Consider the following 20055-nt stretch of genomic DNA (forward strand, 5'->3'; position numbering starts at 1 on the left):
TTCTCCCCCCACTCACTTGGGTGTGATGGCCCCTCGCCCTCCTCCTCCAGTTCTCCTACGTTCCCTGGTGGCGGTTGCTTCCCTCCTCCACCTCCTCATGGGGGTGGCAAGCCTCTCTCTCGATGCCTCACTTGAGGGGTCCTTCCATAAGAGTGAGCTGTTGCGGGGGAGATGGCCCTGGAGAGTGCCTGTGCCATGGCAGCCCAGGCAGTCTCCAGGGGCACCACTTTTCCAATGCCTCGCTCTAACGAAGGACCCCTCACAGCGAAGGACCCCTCACTCTCCTTCTCTGGAGAGCAGTGCTGGCCACTCTCTCTTCTGAGTAGCTGGTGGGACTTCCCAGAGAGTCTACCCACCCAATGCTGCGCTCAGATGGGTCTTCAAGCAAGGCATCGGGCGGGTGGCACTCCAGAGAGCTGTGTCGGCTGCTCTTGCTACAGCAGGGGAGTGGCTAGCACTGCTTTCTTGAGTGCCAGGAAGGGCACGCAGTAATCCTTGGGGCAGAATCCTCCACCCTTTGTGATCTGCTGTCTGAGGTGGGGGATTCACTCTGCATCAGGGAAGGGCAGCCCTGTCAGTTACACATCCAGATCTTTTTCAGACTTACTCAAAATCTTGACAGTGAAGGTTCCCTACTATATTTTATAACTACTTGTGTCAGAAGTGTTGTTCCTTTAAAACTCTCAGAAGAATCCATCATCCAAGAGACTACTGGAAAACTGGCCTTTGTTTTGTACCGACCTTCCTTGTTTCTCTTCTCCCTCACAGATCTCAACTCCTTTCAGCAGACATCTAAATGGATTGATGATGTCAGGACAGAAAGAGGAAGTGATGTCATCATCATGTTAGTGGGCAACAAAACAGACCTTGCAGATAAGAGGTAAATATATATGATGAGAGAGAGAGGGAACCAGTAATTTCTGGTGGAGAAGATGACAGTTAAAATTTTTACATGTGCAACAAAGTTGAAGAAAGGGCAATAAGCTGCGTACTATGGAGGAGCTCTATTGTCTCTTGTTGCTATAGGAACAGATTTCCTAGAGTGACAACTCCTGTTTGATTGACCACTGCTGTATCCCTTGTGCATTGTTATGGAAGAGGGCTCAGCTTGGTGGCATTATTACATTTTCTCTGTCCACCTTGCAGCCTCCCTCCCGTTCCCAGACATTCCAACAAATCCTGTTTCCCCAGTCTTTCCCAGCTGCATTCAGACCACTGTTACCATTTTACCTTCTTCTGTGTCTGAACCCAGGCAGATAACAATTGAAGAAGGGGAACAGAGAGCTAAAGAACTGAATGTCAAGTTTATTGAGACAAGTGCAAAGACGGGATACAATGTAAAACAGGTAAGGACTTTTGTTCCTAGGTGACCATCATTGGTCAAGATCAGTTGTGCCCAACCTTTTTGGGCCAGTGGGCACATTTGGAATTTTGAGAGTGTCATGGGTGTCCTCACAAAATGGCTGCCATGGGGGGGGCTTGCCCATTCATAAAATGGCTGCCATTTTATGGATAGGCACAAAACACTCATTTCCCAGAAGGCAAACTGGTGGGACTAACAAGCTCTTGGGCAAGTTAGTTTTATAAGTTACAAGGCAGAGGTGGAGCTGAGCTCTGAAACACAAAACCACTATTTTGAACTCAAAAATGGTGCTAGAGGGCAGCACTTCGCTTTGCAGCATGCTAGCCTCCCAACTGGGAAAAAATGTTTGAATTAAAACATATATATAAAGAAATAAAATAAAAATGAGGGCCAAAGAGCCTGGTGGGCCCCAAGAGAGGTGTCCATAGGCACTATGTTGTAAACCCCAGGTCAAGATCCTAGGTAGATAGCCTGAACCAGTGTGTGTGCTACAGCTCTCCCCTAAAGGCCGCATGGCACATGTTCTTCGCCCTACATGTAGATTAGGAGAAATGTGCATTTTTCACACTTAAATAGGATGCACAAAGAATGTCTATTATTATTAATACCTGGCCAGCTAGGTTACTCCATTTAGGGGGAAATGTTATGTGCCAAGCAGCCCTAAGTGACAGTAGAACACACTAGTACAGTATCGAGATAGAATGGGTTGGATCCAGACTCAGTCATGCTTAGAGTCACCTCATGAAAATGCGTGGGACTTAGGTTAGTCATGATTTTACTTGTCCCATTCATTTCAGTGGGTCTACCCTTAAGTATGACAATCTGAACACAACTCGGTATTCCCAGCTTGTCATCACTTGATAGTTTTTAATGCAGAGTTCATGTCTCTTAGTTCTCTCCAGGAATTTGGGTTGCAGTTAGTTGTAACTCAAGCCATGCTATTTTACATGCCTAGAAATTAGAATTATGCACCACAGCAATTGTTGTTTCCACAGGCAGAAGGGAGCAACTTTTCCACTGATACCCATATGAATAGCTCGTTCTCTTGGTCTGATGTATCAGTTGGAAGGATTGGGGCTCCTAACATTTAACTAATGTTACATTCACTTCACTTTTGCTGTTTATATTACATTTTGGATGCAAACTATAAAGTCCTTATTGTAGAGCAATGATTTCTTCCCTTGCTCCTTGACCCATCCTTCTGTCTGCCTTTGCTGTCCTACACGTTGCTCTAGCTCTTCCGACGTGTCGCCTCAGCTCTGCCAGGGATGGAGAGTGTTCAAGAGAAGAGCAAAGAAGGGAGTATCCTTTGTTAATTAGTAACAGCTCCTTCTCAAGTAATCCTTCCCATTCAGCGTCTTAAAGGTAATGAAGATAAATAAGGCTGTTTTCCTAAAATGATGCTTAAAGCAGCTTTTGCTACAGTTGGGTTTGTTGTATGACTGTGGAAACCAACACTGGTCAGGACGCTCATTCACATTACATGTGTTGCCTTCTCTTCTGCATTAACTTGAGAGAGAGAAGCTTGGAGGTGTTTAAAACTCACATGAAAATGCCTTGGAAAGTGACAAGACCAAACTGGATGGGTTTGTAATGTCCATCTCTATACAAAATAAGCATTACATCCCCCAAAATTCTTCTGCAGCTTGGATTAAAACCGAAGTTGGAATGGGATGTAAGCCTTCCCTTTGCTCTGGCCCTTCCTGCCTTCCACCCTCCACACCCCTTCCAAGCCCTTCCCACTGGAGGTATGCATCAGATTGAGATGAAATCCGAAGCCTAAGCAGAATCAGGCCACTTCAATTCAGTTCTGTTGGGCCCCAAGGCAAAGCAGGCTTCCATCTGAAACCAACAGAACCGAAGCCACTCCAAAATGAGGTTTTGTTACTGACTCATGTTTTGGATTGATAGGAGCCCACAGACTTTATGTCTCCAAATAGCATCTTTTGGTTTTGTTCCTCTGAATGTTGCAGGGGGATGGGGGAGTGAGCTAGCATGGTGGAGTGACTGACAGGTCCACCTTCCAATACTAGGGCATGTTTTACCATGGGCTCCAATCATTGTGCTTTAAAGAAGGGCAAGGATGGGACAATGAGATGGTCATTCTTCCAGTGCCACCATGCTTCACTATGAAAAAGCTTTAAACTGGTTTTCAAGCATCATAACTCCCTAGCCTCTGAACCTATCCTTCTGAAACTTTGCAGGTTTCTTACTCAGGAACACCTCTGGGCTGCCTGAAATTTTCTGAATAGCCCACAAGGGATATAGGGGGATAAATATGATCTCTTTTGGAGACCCTGAAAATATCAGGACTGCTCTAACACAAAACCCTCTGTGGCTATTGTTCTAGCATTTGACAGGCTTGATCCCCTTGGAAGGAGCAATCATCCCTGCATTTGTCATCCAATTATGCCAAGGAACGAAAAAGTTATTGGCAGTAGGAATGGGTGAAAAAGCAATGTTCGAGATCACCAGAATTCTCCAAACATCATCTCACTAGGGATGTACGAAAGTCACTTACCTTTTCGAAGGGTGACATTCGCAGTGGGGGAGAGGCGCTCCGTCCCTCCCCCCGAAATTCTCTCTGGCCAGCTCCGCTCTGCGGAGATTCCGCAGAGCCGCCAGCCGGGGCCACCCACAGCCGGACATCTGGCCACTGGGCAGCCTGCACAGGGATGCAAATGGCGGCAGCCGTAGCCACCACCATTTGCGTCCCTGTATTTTGCCGTGATAGGCTACGTAAATATTTACATAGCCTATTACGGAAAAAAAGGGGGGGAACACAAATGGTGGCCACTACGCCATTTGCGCCCCTCTGTTTTGTTGTAATAGGCCACATAAATATTTATGTAGCCTATCACGGCAAAAAAAAGGGAACGCAAATGGCGGCCGCCATAGCCGCCGCCATTTGCGTTCCCTTAGTTTTGCCGTGATAGGCTGCGTAAATACTTACGTAGCTTATCACAGCTTCCACAGGGACGCAAATGGCGTCCCTGCGTTAGCCGTGATAGGCTATGTAAGTATTTATGTAGCCTATCACGGATGTATGGAAGAAGCGAATGCAGCAGGGATGGCAGCAGGTAGGTGCTCCGTTCCGAGCCCATTTCGCAGGGCGGGGGGCTTTGTTCCACCATGGATTTTGGGGGGCCAAATGCATTGGCATTCGGCCTCACCGAGATCCGTGGTGGAATTCTCTGACATCCCTACGTCTCACCCCCGATTCCTATTTGCGTTTGCAATCACTGCTCACTCTGGGCAAACAGGAAAATTATACAAATTGAGCAGCAATTGAATGCAAAATTCGAGCAGATTTCTTCCATAGACTAAAGCAGGGCTGATTCAGTCCATGGAGGAAAATTGTGCAAATTAGGAAATTTGCACAAATCAAAGACAAGCACATGTTCAGCAATTTATGAATATTTTCGGCGGGCACATGCTCATAATTGTGTTCAGGACTTCAAACATGGCATGCTCGCATGTTTTGCCACAAAACCCCCTGCACCTATTTTTCTGACATTGGACAGTCGTAATTCCCTCCTAAGGGGCTATGAAGCGTGCAACTATCATACAATTCTGACCAGGAGTAAAAATGTTATAGCCATTTTTAAGATTTCCCATGACATCCAATAAGCCTCAGTTTTCCAAACTTCGAATTGGGCTCCGTAGTGACACAAAGTGGACTGACTCTGAATCAGTCCGAACAGAATTGGACCATTTTCTGATGCACTGAAGCGGGGTCCGGGTCGAAGCAGGGCATTTGGTCTACACCTCTACTTCCCACCCCGTTATCTTTTTTGCTGCTCTGGTAGCAGAAGAAGGGAGGGTAATCTCCCCCCCACTCCCTTTGACACTTGGCATGCTACTTATAGTTGCATGCCAGCTTCAAGGAGTGCTAGGAAATGTAGGTGTGTGTGTAGCACTGGCCCATGTCAGTAGTGCTGGGAAAACTACATTATTCAGCACTCCTTGCACATGCACACAGGCATAGCAGCATAACAGGCATCAGGGAAGGGGGCGGGAAAGAGACTTCCTTCCCTTCTCCTGCCTTTGCTACTGCTGCAGCTGGAGCAACAACGAAGGTAAGTGGAGACGGGGGCTTAAAAGGAGAGGCCAGCAGGTAGGCAGAGAGGATGGTGTTGGATGGAAGGTATTGGACCCTTTTGTGCTCCCAGTTACATCATCAGGGGTGCCGTAGGGACCAAAATAGGCTCAGAATTGGCTTCCAAAGAACAGAGCTTATTTCCAAGTTTGGGAGGAGAAACAATTTCTTTGGGCAGTTTTTTAGAGTCCAATTCTGAGTCTGATTAGGAGGATTCATCTATCACTAGTTTAAATTTCTGACTCCATAAAAGCATCTCTTGAATTTGGTGGAAAGGGAAGCTATGAAGGATATCTGCTGTGCAGTGGTGCTAACAGATATACCCAGCATGGACACAGGTAAAGGGGTGTGTACTTTGTACTTAAGTCAAACTTCTGCACTAAGGAAAGCTGAATTCTGTCACCCTGTATAAATTATGCATATTAGAGGATTATGCATCTTTTACAGTGCTTATTTCTTCTGCTAGTCAGGGAGGAAGACCGAGAGCTGTGCGACATGGGAACATTGAAGCCCAGCCCACTAGAACACCTGCTCGGAGTTTCCCCCCATGCTCCTGCCTAGTTATGGGATTTCGCTAGGTATTGTCCATGCAATGTCATGTCTATTTTTGAAGCCACAAGAGCCACAAACTTGGTTTTAATTTCTATGGTCACAGGATACTGAATTGTGCAGTCAATATCCGACTGCTTGCATTGCATTGGAGAATTACACATAAGCTTGATTTTAGGGGACCCAGTGCAACTTCCTTTAAAAGTGTGTGGAGTTGCTTTAGAACAGGACTCTTTCAGCCTAAGGGTCAAATTCAGTTTTGGAGAAGCTCTCCGGGGGCTGCATTCCAGTGGGGGACTGAAGGCAAAAGGGGCAGGGCCAAAACTCCAGCATAGTTTATTTATTTATTTATTATTAAATTTATTAATCGCCCATCTGGCTGGTCACCCAGCCACTCTGGGCAATGTACAACATACAATAAAAACAATTTAAAACAATAAAATTCTATAATAAAAACATTTTCTAAATACCCTAACCTACCCCAAATGCCTGCCTGAACAACAACATTTTTAATGCACGACGGAAGCTCATTAAAGAGGGTGCATGACGGAGTTCCCTAGGGAGGGAGTTCCACAGAGTGGGGGCCACCACAGAAAAGGCCCTCTCCCTCGTCCCCACCAGTCTAGCTGTCCTGGCTGATGGGACAGAGAGAAGGCCATCCGAGGCTGATCTTGTTAAGCGGCCTGTCTGGTGCTGCTGGAGGCGCTCCTTAAGATAGGCTGGGCCGGAACCATATAGGGTTTTAAAGGTCAAAACCAACACCTTGAATTTGGCCCGGAAAACAACTGGTAACCAGTGCAACTCCTTCAGCACTGGAGTGATGTGATCTCGCTGGCGGCTGCCTTTAATCAGGAGAGCCGCCATGTTCTGTACCAGCTGCAGCTTCCGAACCGTCTTCAAGGGTAACCCCACGTAGAGCGCATTACAGTAGTCTAAACGAGAGGAGACCAGGGCATGTACTACCGATGGGAGCAGATGGTCAGCAAGGAAGGGGCACAGCCGCCGTATCAGATGGAGTTGATACAGCGCTGTCCGGCTCACAGCTGACACCTGAGCCTCCATGGACAGCTGGGAGTCCAAAATGACCCCCAGGCTGCAGACCTGGTCTTTCACGGGTAGCCGTACCCCATTCAACACCAGGTCAACATCCCCCAGCCTCCTCTTGTCTCCCACCAAAAGTACCTCGGTCTTGTCAGGGTTCAGCTTCAGCCTATTCCTCCCCATCCAGCCACTCACCGCCTCCAGACGTTTGGACAGGGATTCTACGGCCAACCTTGGTGAAGATTTAAACGAGAGGGAGAGCTGCGTGTCATCCGCATATTGATGACACTGCACCCCAAACCTCCTGATGATAGCCCCCAGCGGCTTCACATAGATGTTAAATAGCATCGGGGAGAGGATGGAACCCTGTGGCACCCCACAAGTAAGTGGCCACGGGTCAGAAACCTCCTCTCCCAGTGCTACCCTCTGGTACCTGCCGGAGAGGAAGGACCGGAACCACCGCAGTACAACGGGTGGGGGTGATCCCCAATGCCCAACCCCTCCAGGCAGTCCAGGAGGATACCGTGGTCAACGGTATCGAAAGCCGCTGAGAGGTCGAGGAGAACAAGGAAGGAGCATTCACCCCTATCCAGAGCCCTCCTCATATCATCTACCAAGGCGACCAAGGCCGTTTCTGTCCCATGCCCAGGCCTGAAGCCCGACTGAAATGGGTCTAGATAATCAGTTTCTTCCAAGTGTGCCTTCAACTGCACCCCCACCACCCGCTCAAACACCTTGCCCCAAAATGGCAGATTTGAGACTGGGCGAACGTTGTTCAAAACTTGAGGATCCAAGGAGGGCTTCTTTAAGAGCGGTCTTATCACTTCCTCCTTGAGGGCTGATGGCATTACTCCCTCCTCAAGGGAGGCGTTCACCACCGCCTTGATCCCCTCACTCAGTCTCTCTCTGCAGCCCATAATGAGCCAAGATGGGCAAGGATCAAGTAAGCAGGTGGTCGGCCGTACCGATGAAAGCACCTTGTCCACTTCATCAGGAGGAAGAAGCTGGAACCGATCCCACAAAACCGGTTTGCCACAGGCCGCCTCTTGCTCACTAACTGTATCCACAGCGTGCAGAGTAACACACCTAATCTGATCAATTTTATCTGCAAAGTGCCTTGCCAAGGCCTCACACGAGGCCTTAGAATGCTCCAGTGGTTCCGGAGCCGCAGGACCGACCAGGCTCCGGACCACTTGGAACAGCCTCCTGGGACAGCACTCTGGAGACGCGATGGAGGCAGCATAATATTCCTTTTTTGCTGCCTTCACCGCCACATGATAGGCTGAAGATACAGCTCTAGCCTGTGTCTGATCGTCTTTGGAGCGAGATTTCCGCCACCGGCGCTCTAGCCGTCTCACCTCCTGTTTCAGAGCTCGTAACCGCGGATTGAACCATGGTGCAGTCCAAGCCCTGTTCAGAGGGCGAGGGCATTTCGGAGCCACTTGATCTAATGCCCCAGTGATTGCGGCATTCCAGCCACCCACCAGGGTCTCGACCGAGTGGCCGTTGGCGTGCCCCAGAGAATCCCCAAGCGCGTTCAGGAATCCATTTGGATCCATAAGACGCCTGGGGCGGACCATTTTAATGGGTCCTCCACCCCTGCGGAGGGGTTGTGGAACCGAGAAGTCCAACGTCACCAGATAGTGATCTGACCATGACAAGGGGGTGGTGGATATACCCCCGACTTCCAGATCACTCCCCATTTCTCCAGAAACAAACACAAGGTCTAGTGCATGACCGGCTACATGGGTGGGCCCAGTTAGAATATGGTGCAGCTCCCAGGAGGCCATGGTCTCCATGAAGTCCCGAGGTGCTCCTGTGAGGATGGCCTCCGAATGTACGCTGAAGTCCCCCAACACCAGTAAGTTAGGGGACTGTACACGCACATCAGAGACCACCTCAAGCACCTCGGCCAGCGAGTCAGTCGTGCAGCGGGGTGGACGGTACACGAGCAGAATCCCCAGACTGCCCTTCAGGCCCAACCTCCAGTACATGCACTCAGCAACCTTGGTCTCCCAGAGAGGGGGTCTGGTGAAGACCAAGGACTCTCGGTAGATAACAGCCACTCCCCCTCCCCGATCCCCAGCCCTCGGCTGCTGTGCATACGAAAATCCAGCTGGACACATGGCTGCAAGGGTTGGAGCAGCAGCCTCGGCCAGCCAGGTCTCCGTAATACATGCCAGGTCTGTACCCTCATCCAGGATCATGTCATGGATGAGGGAGGTTTTCTGGGTAACAGACCTGGCATTGCAGAGCAGCAAATGAAGGCCAGAAGATGGGGTCACGCCTCTCCCAGCCATCCTTTGGCTCTGGACAGGCCCGGAGCAGGGGACAGATACTACACATCTCTCCCTCGTTCCCCTTACCTGGCATGGCCTGCCCCTAGCGCTCCGCCAGCGCCTGCCGCCCAGCCTCGGTATCTTCTGGCCCTGAACACTCCCCCCACTGCCTCCATCAGGTGGACACATGCCCCCTCGCTCCCGCCTATCAGGCAGGCTACCTACCCCTAAAACCACAACAAAATCCCCCAGGAAAACACACACACACACACACACACACAACAATTAAAAATCCCCTTAAAAATAATGCCAGGCCGGAGTCCACAGGGAAGGCCAGGTGGTGGTGGTGGTGGTGGTGGTGGTGGCAGCAGCAGCAGCAGTCGCTGCCGCCGCCGCCGCAGGCCCAGCAGCAGCAGGCGCGCCTCTTTCCCGGTAGTGGTGGTGGCCTCTCCTGCAGGCCCTGGCTCTCCCAGGCCACCTCAGCCAGCCAGCTTATGTAGCCCCTCCAGGGAGGGCAGGTGGAGCAGCACAGCTGGCTCGGTACCTGGGGGCCTAGTCCTGCAGGGACTGGCGGTCTGCCAGGCAGAAGTCTCCAGGGAAGGCCTCGTGGTGGTGGTGGTGGCAGCAGCGGCGGCGGCAGCAGCAGCAGCAGCAGCAGCAGGCCCAGCAGCAGCAGGCCCGCCTCTTCCCCAGTGGTGGTGGTGGCCTCTCCTGCAGGCCCTGGCTCTCCCAGGCCACCTCAGCCAGCCAGCTTATGTAGCCCCTCCAGGGAGAGCAGGTGGAGCAGCACAGCTGGCTCGGTACCTGGGGGCCTGGTCCTGCAGGGACTGGCGGTCTGCCAGGCAGAAGTCTCCAGGGAAGGCCTGGTGGTGGTGGCAGCGGCGGCAGCAGCAGCAGCAGGCCCGCCTCTTCCCCGGTGGTGGTGGTGGTGGCCTCTCCTGCAGGCCCTGGCTCTTAAAGCTCCTATGGCCAGTAACTGAGGAGAGTGTCAAGATTCCCCTTATGAACTGGACCCCCTGAGCAACCCCTTAAGGGTCTCTTGCCTCCTTAAGAGTCCCACCTTCCTTCTTTTACCTTCCCCTTTCCAGTAACATGAGGTTTAGGCTGTAGATGTCGGGTGACTCACACTCTAGACACAGGGTTTAACCACAACAGTTTACCAGTAGATTTAAAGCCAACAAATTACAACCACAAGTATTCACACAATAGAGCTGAGTGATACAAAAGGCCTTAAAAGAAAATAAAAGTTGCAAAATGCAAGTTCGTTTGCACCAGCTGTCCTTAGACTTTTCTAGGCTGCTTCTTCCTGCTCACTCTACAGATTCTGCTCTCACTTCAGGCCCTGGCTATCTCTCTCTTTATATACCCTCCTCCCTCAAAACTGGAAAAACTGCTTCAGACCTGAAGAAATGAAACTTACAGGGGAACTGAAACAGAAACTTAACCAGAGAACTAAAACTGCTCCTCTCAGGGTTACCCCCTCCCAACAGAAAACTTCAGGCCTCTAAGCCTGACCTCTTTTCCCTTTGCTTCTCTAGGCCTCAAACCTTCACAGAGAGCCACTCCACTGGGGGAAAAATGTGCAAAACCATGAACAATCAGCAGACAAGGAAAAGGTGTAGCCATGTGGACCTCAGTTGGGCCGGATTTGGCCTGCAGGCCTGAGATTCTGCACCTCTGCTTTAGAAAGTGGCCCTTCTCCTTTTCAGTGTCAGTGTAATCTGCTGGGGGGAAGGCAAAGGCGGTGTTTTCTCCAGTTGCTTTAAAAGTCACTTGAGGTGTGCTCCCAATGGAAAGTTTAAGTCCAAAACGTGTGAGGAACCTTGAATTGTATCTAGACATTTATTTTGCTTTAGAAAATCCTAGTTTTTCAAATAACTAGGGGATCCTCAAGGCACTATTTGGGAGTGAAGCTTATTAATTTCTTGACTAATCCTAGCCTCTCCTGCTACCAGATTCTTCCTAATTTATCCTCATTACTCATACCTAGCTCTGCCTACTCCCCTAGATCATTGTGTGTCATTCATATAATCTATACCACAACCCCTCGGGACAGAGCATCACTGCTAATGTTACATAAATGTTTAGTTACATACAGTTTCAAATGAAGATGTTGAGGTTTCTGGGTGCTCTTGTTTTTTCCTGTCAAGAAAATATTAATTGTGTTAAGTAAACTTAAAAAGAGCTGTCCAATGTACAGTGCTAATATTAGGTGTGCAGGTGTTGCCACTCTGCACATGGCATTCACACAAGACTATGTGTATTCTGTGAAAGCCTAGAGTTAGTTATTTGGCAGCCTGAGGATCTCATTTTTAAAGTGAAGGCAAAGTGTCTAGCCCAAATGTACCTGGTAAAACTTAGAAGATGCAGGATTTTCCAGTGCCCACAAAGTGGGGTTTTAGCAGCCTCCATAGCTCCTTCTCTTTCACTTTATGATCAGCCAAAGCAGAATATAATGTGCATGATGATGTAATATATGAGAATGTGCTTGTTTGTGACAAAGTTAGATATTCTTTGATCAGAACTGTTGATGTTTGTTAACATAGAGCATATTGCTACTTTTTAATGTATACATCATCATCATCAAGAAGAAATTGCTCCATTGTTACTAGAGTGTGAACTTTTTCTGTTTGTTAGCAAAGAATCCACAAGGAGCCCTTGGTTAACCTTGGAGTTCCTGTTTTGTGTGACTTTAGCTCAGATCTTATTTTTTCTGTGAGCTGCATGGACTTGAGAAGGTATCTGTTTTTAAAAGGGTCATGAAAAGCCCACGTGAAGATTCTGTACTGGAGTCAAATCTTTGGAGAGTTGCGTGTCTCCAGAAAATCTTAAATCACTGATGCGTAGAAAGTACTTTAGATTGTTTTGCTTGCATTTTCCTACTGGGAAAAGGTGGAATTATTCAAGCCGTGTGCTGTCGCTAATGCACTTTGTATCTCAATGACTTCTTCTCAGAGCCTTGTTCTGCAAGAATGCCTGGGGGCAAATGTAAGCACCCGCCAACCATTCCCTTCCTGTTGCAAGTTCTTCAGAGAGACACATGGTCTTGTTAAACTGAACAGAATCCCCTTCCTCCCATTATGAAAGGAGTACACAAAGGGAAAGCATCAGCGTAGAGCAGTACTAATGAATATGGTCCAATTAAGTGTTATTTATTACAGAGGAATTCATGGTTTCTAAATTAAACACAGCAGTAATGACTTCCCTCTGTCTCTGAGGCTGGCAGGAAATGGAGAATAATTGTTACACAGGGAATGTTTGCCAAACCATGACAGCTCATGCCATGTTGCTTGACATTCCCTTGCTTAGGTTATGCAGGAGGTCTATATAGCTGTCCCTTTTGCCCTGCATAGCTATTCTTCATTGGCAACAGTAGGATTTAGAAATGGTCTTGATCAGAGTTCCCAATGTGCTTAGTGGATCTGGAAGCAGAGGGTGAGTGATGACACCATTTTAAAAGAGTGCTATGCACTTTGAAAGAGTGCTATGCCAAATAAGGTATTTTGAATCTAGTATACTGCTCAATGACCTATTCTGGGTTTTAGAATAGTAGAATAATTTAGAATAGTAGAATTTAATCTATTATCATTGCTAAGAGATGTGATGGTAATAGATCAAACTTCTTGATGGCAGTCAGTCATTGTGAAGGTAACCTAATCAAGGTGTGTGTGTGTGTGTGTTTCTTTCATTTTTGCTGCATTACAAAGCTCATAATCTTGGTTATTTTCTGCAACTTCCGATGTCAGGTAACTTCCCTTTTATAGATAATGTGCTTATGAGGCTTGTGTTTGTAAAGCAAACCCACAATCAAACGAACTTGTACACATGTTTGGAGTTTCTCACACTATCTATTGTTAGGCTGTCTTCCACAGGAGATGGAACATGGATCCAGATCTTTGCATTTTGGAGAGGCCAAATCCTGTGCAAACTAGATTTCAGAAGTGGGAAGATCTTTCTGAACTGGGGGGTTGGTTCACTCGTGTGCCTTGAGTATTTTCCCCCATGGGCAGCTGGACCAACAGGTGTTTTGGGCTGTCTTGATCCCCCTTTTTCTTCTCCTGTCTGTGCTTTCTGCTACCCTAGTTTCTACATACCTTGCTCCTTACTCTTCCTTCTTATGTGCCATAACATGAGACATCTCATAATGAAAACAAAAGCAGCCAAAGCTTAGAGAGTGTGCCAATTCTTCTCTCAGGCCAATTTATACAAGCAAGGGGGTGGAAGGGTGGTAACCCTTTCCTTGGATTGCACCAGGGCTGTGTGTGTGTATGTGTGTGTGTGTGTGTGAGTGTGAGAGAGAATTGCATGATTATTAAAACAAAAAAAACCCCTCTGTCTATAAAACATCATGCCAGTGGGAAGGGTTGAGCCCAACCTTCTCCCATTACATGCAAAAGATTGTGTGTGAGAGAGAAAGAGGGAGTTCTATTCATGAATGGGGGGGGTTGGTGGGGGGGGGCTTGGCTGACCAGGGTAAACATTTCAGATGTAAAATCCCACCACCTGCAGCCTGAAGTGGCCAGGAAAAAGTTCATATCATTTGATTTGGCTGATTGTCTAAACCGATTCTCTCTCCTACTCAGAGAAGATTGGGTTCGGGCTGCAATGACACAACTCCTGAGCCTTGCTTGTAATTCTCCCCAATTGCCCCAGAAGCAGCATGCCACAGCAGCACTTGGCTTGGGGGCGGGGGGGGGGGGCGGGATGACATGGTGCCTGTGAACCGCTGTGGCTGAAGAGAGAGGGTGCCTTGATGTGACTGACAGCAGCTCTTCTAGTCTAATTGCTGCCTTTTGTGCTGGGAAAGATCCACTCCCTTGGGGGCCTGGGCTAAGTTTGATATAGATTACATATGTCAGCACCACATGCAGAGAGTATAGTCTGGCCTTTACACTTGCTGCGCCCAGTAGGAGAGACCAGCTTGCAACTGGTTAAGAAAGACAAGAGACTTGACATCATCCCTTTGAGCCCTCGGGGCTAAATTCTCTGCTCTGGGAGGCAAGAATTCAGCCTGAGCCATAATTTGCCTGTCAAGTGACACATTTCTGTGCGTTGAAGAGTCCTCCAGATGCATTTGTAGGTAGGATACTTTAAAATTTGTAAGGTAAAAAGGTAAAGGTTTCCCCAATCAGTCGTGTCCGACTCTAGGGTGCGGTGCTCATCCCCATTTCTAAGCCGAAGAGCCAGCGCTGTCCGAAGACACTTCCGTGGTCATGTTAAAATAAGCACCTGCTAAGTTACCTTGCTCCACGGAAGTGCGCTGTCTGGCTGTTCAGTTGCATCTGTTGGTCCAGCTGTTGGACTAACACCTCATTCGTAGCAAGAAGGGAAGAGGCAGATGCATCATGGGGTTCAGGTTAGGTCTTGCCTGTTATAATGGGTGTGCGATTATTTAACCTCCACCACTGGTTAAATAAATCCAAAGATAACACCAGGCTACGAAGTCAGTTCCCAACCACATCATATAGGAGCCACTCACAAGACTATTGGCACTGAATAGCCTAGGGATGTACAAAAGTGACTTACCTGTTCGCGGATTATGTTGATGGTGGGGGGGAGGCGTTCTGTCCCTCCCCCCGGAATCCTCGATGGGGGGGGAGGCGATCCATTCCCCCCTCCCGGAATCCTCCGCAGCCGGCTGTGCTCCGCAGCAGCTCCGTGGAGCAGCCGGCCAGGCCAGAGCCGTCCGCAGCCGGATTTCTGGCTGCGGAGGGCTCTGGGGAAGAAAAAAAAAACACAGTGTACACAAATGGCGGCACCTACGGCCGCCACCATTTGCGTTCCTTATTTTTGCTGTCTTAATCTACGTAAATATTTACGTAGATTAAGACAGCAAAAATAAGGAACGCAAATGGTGGCGGCTGTAGCCGCCACCATTTGCTTACGCGGTGTTGTTGTTTTTTAACCCAGCCATGATAGGCTACGTAAAGATTTACGTAGCCTATCACGTTGTTTTTTTTTGGGGGGGGGGGTTAACCCAGCCATGATAGGCTACGTAAATCTTTACATAGCCTATCATGTCGGGGGGGGGGGTTGTGTGTTTTTTTACAAGACAACTGGCGGCGGTGGCAGCCGGTCAGAAGACCAGCCGCCGCCGCGGCCCAGAAGATCCGCCCCAGGTAAGTCTCATCCCAGGGGGGATCCGCGGGGGGGCAGGCCATTCCGCCACAGATTTCGGGGGGGCGAATGCGCTGGCATTCGGCCTCACCGAGGTCCGTGGCAGAATTCTCTGCCATCCCTAGAATAGCTGCTGAGTGGAACTGGTTGACTGTAGGTGGCTTTCTTGAAGGTGTTAGGTGAAGATTAGGACAGTGCTTGTGTGAGGTCATCAACATATTTGTGCATCCTAGAATTCTTTATCACTACCCCTGGACTTCTCTACAAGTATTGTTAATATTTTATAATATTACTAGCATTTTATAAATACCTTGTCAGAAATTACTTTTATGATGCATTTAAATTGCTGTGAGTGCAGTGCATATCTCTTGCCTGCATTATCAAGGCATTCTGCAGGAGTAACATGCCAACAAGATTTCTTTACCAATAGTACAGGGATAGACCACCTCATTGACCTGTCACTCCCGCAGAACAACAAACCCACCACATAAGCAGGAAGCTCTTCCATTGGTTGTTATCTCCCTTAACTCTTTTCTTCAGTGATTGACATTAAACTGGACAAACCACAGGAACCACCAGCCAGTGAAGGAGGTTGTTCCTGTTAATGCAAAGCGCAGGATTCGTCAGCTCCATTTGACACCACACGCTTGTTGTGTTGCTTCCTATTGGTTAGCTTCCTAATAATACGAATTGAGTTATTGGATGGGGAGGATTTCTTTTCTCTCTGTGTATCTCTGAGGGGTGGGGGTGGGGGGGGAGAATGAGAATACATGAGTCAACATTGGTTCTATCTTCTTTTTCGGTTTAGTTGTAATATATTGTACTTTATTAAAAATGCCAAAACAATTCAGAATTTTAAACAAGACACTTTAATTGTGTGTGTATACAGCTTTCAGCCATGGGAACTTATATCCTTTTTTGGGTACTTTTTTTTAAATTGTATATTTGTAAACTTACAGAGAAAACCCCAAGATTATACAGGCGGGCTAGTTTCAGTGTTTGGCATAAACTATAGACATATCTTGTAGCAAACTAGTCCCTGATTGGTTCACTAAACACTAACTGTACCATTCACGCTCCAGTAGCAGGCTAGCAAAGCATGTGACAACTACCTGTGTGCAGTCAAGATCTCCGACTATATAGCCATATATAAGTGGAAGAGAGCTACAACAACTAGAGAAATTTTATTCATGATAGTGATGGTGCACCTCCATATTTCCCAAACAACTTCATGGGGGCTCTATTGCATGCACAGCTTACTATCATGCTTCATACTATATTTTACTATACCATGGGAGATGTTTCTTTTTAGCACTACTACAGTGGATACTTGTTTTAAGACCTTCACTTGTGTCACATAGTCTAAGAATGTCAACTTTTTAAAGTCACACAAGCTAGCATAAGCCACCACACATGCACACTAGGTGGCAGTATTGCAACCGAAACGCTCCCCACAACCTGAGTTCGATCCCAGCGGAAGCTGGGTCCCAGGTAGCCGGCTCAGGTCGACTCAGCCTTCCATCCTTCTGAGGTCGGTAAAATGAGCACCCAGCTTGCTGGGGGAAAGGTAGTCACGACTGGGGAAGGTAGTGGCAAACCACCCCGCTACAGTCTGCCATGAAAACACCAGCGCAAGCGGCGTCCCTCTAGGAGTCAGCAATGACTCAGTGCTTGCACAGGAGGGAACTTTCCTTGGCCCAGGGTGTTCTGCAGTAGCCTTGATGCCCTGCAGAGGGCCCACCACAATCAATTACAGCCGCCACTTTGTACCTGAAAATTGGACTGAAAAAAACACTACAATAGTTTGGCAAAAAAAAGGGTTGGCCGAAAAATGTTGCTCAGAGGCTCTCTAAGCTTATTCTTAGATGTAAATTTCTTCAAGGAAGCAACTCAAAATGATGGCCAAGATTCAAACAGAATTATCAATTACTGTAACTTCAAAAAGTTGCCCAGTGGGATCACCTTACTTTTAGCCAACTGTACTATTCGTGGTGGTTGATCATTATTATGCGTGATAGTAACTTCTGCATGAATGAAGAGTGAAAGAGGAAGACCGTCTCCTTAGAAATGTTTATTGCCTTGGCAACGAAAAAGCGATAGATAATGTATTTAATTTTTGTATACATGTTTATGCATGTTTTATATTGACATAAAACATACATTAACACACATGGCTGTGTGGAGGTGTATGTCTACACACCCACGCACAATACAGCTGCTTGATTTCTCCCACTGTTATGACTTGAGAGTGCAGCCAACAACAGTTGTGGAAAATTACGGTTGCTGCAGTGTTTGGGTCTAGAAGTTTTTTTTGGTTATTGTTGGGGGGAAAGTGTGATTTGTCATGTCTTCAACAAATTAAACTCAGATACATGTGAAACTAGAAAAAATGCATAAAGACTTATCTCCAGATGTTGTCAAGTCAATGTGTGATAGCGCATGTAGTCACATCCTGGAAGTACTTCAGAGAAAGTGGCTGTCATGAGAGCTCATGTTACCTCACTGTCATTTCAATCAATGCCGCAGCATAAGGGTTGCTGCGTTTTCTAGTACAAATTTTAGCCAAAGTCATAGAAATGTCACAGTGATTAACTGAATTAATATGGCAAGTATTTTCCTCATTACAGAATAGTGCTAATTGTGTGCCATTTCTGTACAGCCAAACACAAACCCTCACACAACCCAGCACATACTCTGGAGGCCTCTTTTGCTCATTAGTAGCCATAGAGAAGCACTAGTACCATGCAGTTTAGTTTGTCTAATTGTAGCCTGCAGCCAGAAACAGTGATCAACTGTCTAGAGTTTTTCTTCCTGCCCAAATCAATTCTCCTTTGACCTGTCAGCTTCCCTGCTGTTTTTCTCCTCTCTTTCCCTCTCCTACCGTTCACATCATCCTTTGAAGAGTTTCCATGACCTTCCTGCTTTATGTTTTGCCTCATTCATCACCAGAGCCGCTAAGTCACTTCATTTGCTTCCTCCATCCTCAACACAGCATTGTCCCGTTTGTTTCCTGCTTTCTTTCCAATATTGTATCACAAAAGCATAATTCAGGATCTTGAAGATGAAAATTGTTGAGACTTCGTATGTTTCACAGTTATATCATGTGAAATGTTCATCAAGTGGACACAGACCTTTTGAAGGGGCCCTATTACAATATGGAAATTCCCAGGAGCAGACTTGATTTGAAAGATTACTGTCCATCAGATTTCCCTTCTCCAAGGTTTTTCATAAGAGCATAATTGAGCACTTTGCAAAGGGTAAAACAGATGAACTGAAAATGTGTTGGAGAAAATCAATACTAAGCAAGTCAGGCTTATAAGGTAAGTGAGCTGATCAACTTGCATTTGGTAAACAAAGAAGGCAGAAACATGGCTTATAGTTAGAGGAAGGTCAAGAGGAGATCCACAGGAAGATACTGATCTTGAAACAGAAAAGTGCCTGATTAAATTAAATCGAATGTAGTTGATTTTCTAAAGGATCAAACATCTGAGTGCCGTGGCAGAAAAGTGTCCACAAAAATATATTGAGTCTATGCTAGGTAAAAACAAAAGTCACTAAGGAAAGTCATCATCCAACAGCTTTAACTAATCTCGTCAGAAAAGTAATCCCTACATTGTACTCTGGATGCACAGACATGCTTAAACCAAAACAGAAATTGCAGGAGGCATACAAAAGTTTACCTTAACAGCATAAGAAAGAAACTGAGAAGGCTATTTCACATTATGAACAAAGGAAAAGGAAACAACTGGACTATGGAAACATGACCCTACCAAGATTTACAAAAGCAAATGTAGGGTTTACCAACATAAGACAACTCTAAGGAATGGCAGTAACTGTTGGAAAGTCCCAAACCTTTAAAAAGGCCAACGTTTACAGCACACCACAGAGCCTTGTTGGAGATTTGGTTTCGTTTTCTTCAAAAGCACAGCTGACCAGAAGTAAAAATGAATGGTAAGAGTGGAGTTGAAGGATTGGCAAGAATTCTACCACCCAGGGAGCAAGAAATGTTGAAAGCCTTCCCCCATCAACAAACATGCAGTACTCCAAGAGTAATACAAGTTAAATTAACAATTGAAGAAAGATGCTTGTACTCAGGCCCCACAGATAGAGTGAAGCTCTGTTAGACAAAAGGTACAACCTCTTCACAGACCAACTCGCACTACCACACACATGCTTCACCCAAAATGCCTTGTAACTATACTCTTCAGCATTGCACTTTCACTTTTAAGTTAGGAATTCCTGCTGCTCCTCCAGATTGCCACAGAAAGGTGACAATGATAGCTTCCTTCCATTAAAACACACACATACCAAGTGATTAAAAAGTTACATGCTTATGGGAAAACTTTGCAATTAAGCAATCTTGGTCTGGACCATTTTCTACTATTAGCATTTTCAACATATAGATCTTTTTTCAAAAATGGTGCTGGCTCCCTCCAAATTAATGTGAGTACTGCTTCCTCCAACATGGAGGGATGGAGAGGCAAGGCACCCTTCTTCTACCCCACTAATCCCACACATGCTTGGTTAGGTCACATATCTGCGGTCTTACAGCTTGGATGCAATCAAACAGGCTTCATTTAAAAATGCTCAAGTACATTCAAGATTAC

General features: G+C 47.0%; 1 protein-coding gene across 1 annotated transcript in view; it reads left to right on the plus strand.

The window, feature by feature from the left end:
- Window positions 1-19081, plus strand: part of RAB6B (RAB6B, member RAS oncogene family) — a 106826-nt gene extending 87745 nt beyond the window's left edge. The window contains exons 5-8 of the mRNA XM_084846950.1: window positions 769-880; window positions 1253-1346; window positions 2599-2665; window positions 15989-19081. Of these exons, the coding sequence (XP_084703076.1) occupies window positions 769-880; window positions 1253-1346; window positions 2599-2665; window positions 15989-16053 (338 nt within the window). The 3' untranslated portion in view covers window positions 16054-19081. The remainder of the gene's footprint in view (window positions 1-768; window positions 881-1252; window positions 1347-2598; window positions 2666-15988) is intronic.
- Window positions 19082-20055: the final 974 nt, after the last annotated feature.

The sequence above is a fragment of the Heloderma suspectum genome, chromosome 3 (assembly GCF_057233095.1).
Source record: "Heloderma suspectum isolate Gila_16-S chromosome 3, 16-S_ref, whole genome shotgun sequence".
NCBI lineage: Eukaryota > Metazoa > Chordata > Lepidosauria > Squamata > Helodermatidae > Heloderma > Heloderma suspectum.